Source organism: Scardinius erythrophthalmus (genome assembly GCF_964197995.2).
Source record: "Scardinius erythrophthalmus genome assembly, chromosome: 23".
Classification (NCBI taxonomy): domain Eukaryota; kingdom Metazoa; phylum Chordata; class Actinopteri; order Cypriniformes; family Leuciscidae; genus Scardinius; species Scardinius erythrophthalmus.
In genome coordinates, this window is record NC_138243.1 from 32,558,802 (window position 1) to 32,566,301 (window position 7,500).

At 45.9% G+C, this 7,500-nt stretch overlaps 1 protein-coding gene across 3 annotated transcripts in view; it reads right to left on the reverse strand.

Annotated features, from left to right (window-relative positions):
• Positions 1-7,500, reverse strand: part of riox2 (ribosomal oxygenase 2) — a 14,180-nt gene that overhangs the window by 6,286 nt on the left and 394 nt on the right. For 2 of the 3 annotated variants that reach the window (XM_081355204.1, XM_081355205.1), the window contains exons 2-8: positions 6,454-6,884; positions 4,872-4,991; positions 4,630-4,758; positions 4,271-4,374; positions 3,731-3,833; positions 343-511; positions 173-261 (exon numbers count right to left, since the gene is read on the reverse strand). In XM_081355204.1, coding sequence (XP_081211330.1) covers positions 173-261; positions 343-511; positions 3,731-3,833; positions 4,271-4,374; positions 4,630-4,758; positions 4,872-4,991; positions 6,454-6,882 — 1,143 coding nt within the window. In that variant the 5' untranslated portion in view covers positions 6,883-6,884. The remainder of the gene's footprint in view (positions 1-172; positions 262-342; positions 512-3,730; positions 3,834-4,270; positions 4,375-4,629; positions 4,759-4,871; positions 4,992-6,453; positions 6,885-7,500) is intronic. The other variant, XM_081355206.1, reaches the window with a different exon arrangement.

Consider the following 7,500-nt stretch of genomic DNA (forward strand, 5'->3'; position numbering starts at 1 on the left):
CCAATTCAAGTAAAATATCTCTGAAGTAAATTCCCATTCATATTTACACTTTTTAGCACACCAGGGTATATATATATGTGTGTGCGTGTATGAATATATATATATATGATGTGTGCGTGTGTGAATATATATATATATATATATATATATATGACGTGTGTGTGACTCTTACAGTGTTCTCTTGACTGGGCTCCACTGTTAGAAGAAGATGCTCTTTAAACCGCACACACACAGTGTCCTCCAGCGACGGCGGTTTCCCAACTGGAAGAGACACACATTCAGCACAGCATCAGCCGTACCTGGACAAACACTGCACGCACGCACGCACACACACACACTCACCGGGATCAGCGCCGGCCCGGTCCTGCAGGAACGGTGGCAGTCGGTGGCAGATGAAGTCTCTCTTCATAGCGCTGGAGCGCAACTCCTGATTCCCTCGCTCGACATCATCAGCCAAACGCCGCAGAAACACACACACCTGCTTATTAACCTCAGGGGCCACGCTGGCAGACTGACAACACACACACACACTCACTGTTAGAGCTACTGTTACAGGTGAGTGTGTGTGACAGGAGTGTGTGTGAGAGGACTGTGTGTGAGAGGAGTGTGTGTGTGACAGGAGTGTGTGACAGGAGTGTGTGAGAGGAGTATGTGTGACAGGAGTGTGTGTGTGACAGGAGTGTGTGTGTGACAGGAGTGTGTGTGTGACAGGAGTATGTGTGTGAGAGGACTGTGTGTGACAGGAGTGTGTGTGTGACAGGAGTGTGTGACAGGAGTGTGTGAGAGGAGTGTGTGTGAGAGGAGTGTGTGTGTGACAGGAGCGTGTGTGAGAGGAGCATGTGTGAGAGGAGCGTGTGTGACAGGAGTTTGTGTGTGTGAGAGGAGTGTGTGTGTGAGAGGAGTGTGTGTGAGAGGAGTGTGTGTGTGTGACAGGAGTGTGTGTGTGTGACAGGTGTGTGTGTGTGTGTGTGTGACAGGAGTGTGTGTGAGAGAGGAGTGTGTGTGTGACAGGAGTGTGTGTGTGTGACAGGAGAGTGTGTGAGAGGAGCGTGTGTGACAGGAGCGTGTGTGTGACAGGAGTGTGTGTGACAGGAGTATGTGTGAGAGCTGTGTGTGTGTGACAGGAGTGTGTGAGAGGAGTGTGTATGAGAGGAGTGTGTGTGTGACAGGAGAGTGTGAGAGGAGTATGTGTGACAGGAGTGTGTGTGTGACAGGAGTGTGTGTGTGACAGGAGTGTGTGTGTGACAGGAGTATGTGTGTGAGAGGACTGTGTGTGAGAGGAGTGTGTGTGAGACAGGAGTGTGTGAGAGGAGTGTGTGTGAGGACTGTGTGTGAGAGTAATTTAGAGCGTAAATGGAAACAAACTAATTTAGAGGTCTTTAGAATCGCTTGGAAAGACAGTACGTCACGTTATAAAAAGGCCCTAAAAGCGGCCAGGGCTGAGCATCTCCGCAAACTAATAGAAAACAACCAAAACAATCCTAGGTTTTTATTTAACACCGTGGCTAGACTAACAAATAAACAGACGTCACCCGAACAAAATATCCCGTTACAGTTTAGTAGTAATGATTTCACTAAGTTCTTCACTGAGAAAATAGAAAACATCAGAACCACAATTGTAAACGTTCAATCCTCAATCGCGCCTTATAATTCAGCCTCAATTTTCCCCCCGCAAGAACAATTACAGTGCTTTACAACTATAGAAGAAAAAGAGTTAAATAAACTTATCACCTCATCTAAAACAACAACATGTTTATTAGATCCTATACCAACTAAACTACTGAAGGAAGTGTTACCTGTAGTGGAAGAGCCTCTCCTCAATATTATTAACTCGTCTTTATCTTTAGGTCATGTTCCAAGAACATTTAAACTGGCAGTTATAAAACCTCTCATTAAGAAACCACAATTAGACCCGCATAATCTAGCAAATTATAGACCCATTTCAAATCTACCTTTTATGTCTAAAATACTAGAAAAAGTTGTGTCCACTCAACTGGGCTCTTTCTTGCAAGAAAATGACATCTATGAAAAGTTTCAGTCAGGATTCAGGCCGCATCATAGCACTGAAACTGCGCTCGTTAAAATCACAAATGATTTACTCTTAACTTCTGACCAAGGCTGTATCTCAATACTAGTTTTACTTGATCTAAGCGCTGCGTTTGATACTATAGATCATACAATACTCTTAGATCGACTACAAAATTATACTGGTGTTCAAGGACAAGCATTAAGCTGGTTTAGATCATACTTATCAGACCGCTACCATTTTGTCTATTTAAATGGAGAAAAATCAATCATAATTCCAGTAAACTATGGAGTGCCGCAGGGATCTGTGTTAGGCCCTCTATTATTCTCAATATATATGCTGCCCCTTGGAAATATTATAAGGAAACATGGAATTAGTTTCCATTGTTATGCTGATGACACTCAAATATATATTTCATCACGGCCGGATGAAAACGCTAAATTATCCAAATTGACAGAGTGTGTTAAAGATATAAAAGATTGGATGACGCACAATTTTCTTTTATTAAATCCAGACAAGACAGAGGTACTAATCATCGGTTCAAAAAACCGCCCACAGAACCTCTCACAATACAACTTTAACATAGTAGGATGTCCTGTTACTTTATCCTCTACAGTAAAAGACCTGGGTGTTATACTAGACTGCAACCTGTCTTTTGAAAATCATATTTCATGTTACAAAAACAGCCTTTTTCCACCTTAGAAACATTGCTAAGCTACGTAATATGCTATCAGTTTCTGATGCAGGAAAGTTAGTTCATGCATTCATGACCTCTAGACTAGATTACTGTAATGCTTTATTAGCCGGTTGTCCTGCATCCTCAATAAACAAGCTACAGTTAGTCCAAAATGCCGCCGCTAGAGTTCTTACTAAATCAAGAAAATATGATCATATAACACTGATTTTATCATCACTACATTGGTTACCTATAAAGTTCCGTATTAATTACAAGGTATGGCTACTGACTTATAAAGCCCTAAACGGCTTAGCTCCAGTCTATTTAACGGATCTTCTATCGCCCTATAATCCATCGCGCTCTTTAAGATCACTAAATTCGAGGCTTTTGGTCATACCTAGGATATCCAGATCAACCAAAGGAGGGAGAGCATTTTCACATTTGGCTCCGAAACTCTGGAATAGTCTTCCTGATACTGTTTGTTGCTCGGACTCACTCTCCCAGTTTAAAACTAGATTAAAGACGCATCTCTTCAGCCAGGCATTTATATAATACTTTTAGTCTTACAGTTAAATCCGACCTCTAGTTCATAAACGCCAGAGGAGAACTGGCCCCCGACTGAGCCTGGGTTCTCCCAAGGTTTTTTTTTTCTCCATTAGGTCACTTGATGGAGTTTTTTTGGTTCCTTGCCACTGTTGCCTTTGGCTTGCTCAGTTGGGGATATTTGGGGATATTTAATTTAATTAATCAACAATACTATTGATCAGCATTACCAAACGTGGACGTTTTCCACTAGAAACAAACATTGATGTATTATTTTAATTTCATACTGTGAAGCTGCTTTGATACAATCTGTATTGTGAAAAGCGCTATATAAATAAACTTGACTTGACTTGACTTGAGAGGACTGTGTGTGAGAGGAGTGTGTGTGAGAAGGAGTGTGTGTGAGAGGAGTGTGTGTGAGAGGAGTGTGTGTGAGAAGGACTGTGTGTGAGAGGACTGTGTGTGAGAGGACTGTGTGTGCTCACCGTGAGGAGGTTACGAGGAAGACCGCAGCGCATTCCGTGTTCACGTCTCATGCTGTCCAACACACATCCGGGAAACACGTCCAGCATGAAGTCGCCCCACGACCTGAAAGACACACACATGTACATCCATAACGACATGAAAGACACACACACGTATATCTATAACGACCTGAAAGACACACACATGTATATCTATAAATATGTAATTTCACGAGTTCACATCTACATATAATTATTACGGTAAAGGTTATGCGTATTTGGCGTGCTGTCCGGGTGGAGGGCTCCGAGCTCGGAATTTCTGCCCGAACCCAGAGTACTCCCCCCGTTGGTAAGAGGAGATGGAACTAGAAGTGAGGAGATGGGGTGGAGGTGGGATGCTGATAAACTGTCAAGGAACAGAGGTGGGTTCTGCTGTTATTTATCTTGTCCTGAGTTGATTACTGATTGATCTCCACTTGTGCTAATTGGGTTAATTATCTGCACCTGCTCCTCCCGAACCTTGTTAATAAAACATCATGTGTGTGAACTGTGGAGACGCACATGTTCTGGTAGGTGCTGAGCGTGAGGTGTGTGGATCGAGCCACGTCTGAAGGAGTGTCGGCCTGGTGGATCGTTCCTCGGGGGAAATACAGCAAATCACCAGCCTACAAGAAATCAAATGAAATGAGGCATTAATACAATCATATCTCTCCTCAACCACAGACACGAGCAGAACACTCAAGTTTTATTGATTTTATTAACATTTTATTCTCTATGATAAAAAATGTTTGTAAAAAATATTTTAATAACATGGTTTTGGCGGTTATAGAGTTCTAATGACGGTGTTCAACTATAACCGTCGGTCTCACGGTTATATACTAACCGTCACACACCTACCTTTAACCCGTTATGTCACTGACCTGCAGGATGAAGTCGTGTGTCGGGGGTCCGATGCGATGCTCGGGCTCCAGGCTGTACTCGCGGGCCAGAGGGACGGTGGGCTGGTAAAGCCTCCAGTGTTTCTGTCCCTCCAGCTGAAGGATCAGCACCTGAACCCATACACACGCGCATGGAAAAGAACACCAGCAGAATGTCAGTTATTCCTCATGCACACGAGCAAACCATGACAGTAGATGCTACACAAACGAGAGCAGACACACACCTCGACGTCGTCGTAGTGCGGTGGCAGACCCTGAGAGCCGCGAGGCGTAATGTAGATGTTAGATCCAACCAGCGAACCGAAGAAGCACTCCAGCCGCTCCTGAATACGCCACAGCTCATCCTGTGAACACACGTGACCAGTGAACACACGTGACCTGTGAACACACGTGACCGGTGAACACACGTGACCGGTGAACACACGTGACCGGTGAACACACGTGACCTGTGAACACACGTGACCTGCGAACACACGTGACCTGCGAACACTTGTGACCTGTTTACGCGACTTGTGAACACACGTGATCTGTGAACACACGTGACCTGTGAACACACGTGACCTGTGAACACACGTGACCTGTGAACACACGTGACCTGTGAACACACGTGACCTGTGAACACACGTGACCTGTGAACACACGTGACCTGTGAACACACGTGACCTGTGAACACACGTGACCTGTGAACACACGTGACTTGCGAACACACGTGACCTGTGTTTACGCGACTTGTGAACACACGTGACCTGCGAACACACGTGACCTGCGAACACACGTGACCGGCGAACACACGTGACCGGCGAACACACGTGACCGGCGAACACACGTGACCGGCGAACACACGTGACCGGCGAACACACGTGACCTGCGAACACACGTGACCTGCGAACACTCGTGACCTGTGTTTACGCGACTTGTGAACACACGTGACCTGCGAACACACGTGGCCTGTGAACACACGTGACCTGTGAACACACGTGACCTGCGAACACACGTGACCGGTGAACACACGTGACCTGTGAACACACGTGACCAGTGAACACACGTGACCTGTGAACACACGTGACCTGTGAACACACGTGACCTGTGAACACACGTGACCGGTGAACACACGTGACCTGTGAACACACGTGACCTGCGAACACACGTGACCTGCGAACACACGTGACCTGCGAACACTTGTGACCTGTTTACGCGACTTGTGAACACACGTGACCTGTGAACACACGTGACCTGTGAACACACGTGACCTGTAAACACACGTGACCTGTGAACACACGTGACCTGCGAACACACGTGGCCTGCGAACACTTGTGACCTGCGAACACACGTGACCTGCGAACACACGTGACCTGCGAACACACGTGACCTGCGAACACACGTGGCCTGCGAACACTTGTGACCTGTTTACGCGACTTGTGAACACACGTGATCTGTGAACACACGTGACCTGTGAACACATGTGACCTGTGAACACACGTGACCTGCGAACACACGTGACCTGCGAACACACGTGACCTGCGAACACACGTGACCTGTGAACACACGTGACCTGTGAACACACGTGACCTGTGAACACACGTGACCTGCGAACACACGTGACCTGCGAACACTTGTGACCTGTTTACGCGACTTGTGAACACACGTGACCTGTGAACACACGTGACCTGTGAACACACGTGACCTGTGAACACACGTGACCTGCGAACACACGTGACCTGTGTTTACGCGACTTGTGAACACACGTGACCTGCGAACACACGTGACCTGCGAACACTCGTGACCTGTGTTTACGCGAGCTCTGACCTTGAACCTCTGAGGCTGGTGCAGCTGTATGGTGGCTCTGCTCTCCTCCAGGTCCTTCTTTAGCTGGCTGAACTTCACCTTCCCTGCTTTATTCAGCACTCTCTTCTGGCCGTCGACGCAGCGGCACACGTTAAGGTCTCTGGCGTATCGCAGGCCGCGAGTGCAGAGCTGCCTGACGTCGGACAGCTGGAACAGCGAGTGGAAGTACGAGGCCAGAGCCGGATCGTTGCGCTGCAGGACCAGTGGCTTCTGCTCCCAGTACTGAAGGAAGAACTGGTCCAGGCCGACCGGACTGATCAGACTCTGGAAGAAATCCCTCGGAGAGTCGAAGCACAGCGGGTTCTCCATCTTCATCTGCTTCACAGGTACATCCTCCTCCTCCTCCTTCTGTCCATCACACTTCTTCTCTCTTCTGCCCTTCTTTGGCATCTCTGCGACATAAATATCATAATATAAATATGCTCTTCATAACCTTCACTGCGCTGTCTAGATAGCTTGCTGATTATTCTGGAATCCCTGTCAAATACAGGCTATTTTCACTTTGTGTATATATGCAATACGCTTCAAATGATTATTCATAAATGTATATGTGCACTACTTTAACATCAAGACAGGGTGATGCAGCTGTTGTGGAAAAACTAATAAAGAAAAGAACAGCAGTCACATCAGTCGTTCTCTCCTCCACCATTTTTACAGTTTAGGACCCGATCAATTCGGAAACTCGGGTATCAAAATGATCTTCGAGTTTCCCAGTAGTAAATACGACCTTCGTGTCCAGTTCCTACTAGGAAACTAGTATTTACAACAATTCCAATAGCACATGAAAGCAGAATTAATGCCCATTTATTCTTGCCACGGTGAAGAAACTAGAGTGAGAGTTAATGTTCATTATTAACGTACAGCACAGATGAAGCTTAAAATAGATTAGTCAAGTTTAATTTAGTCAGTTTATAGAAAAGTGTCAACACAAGTGACAGAATGAGGTAGTGACAGAATTATGGTGTGCAAAAACTTTTGCTTTTTATTGTAATTTAAAAATGCAGTGTC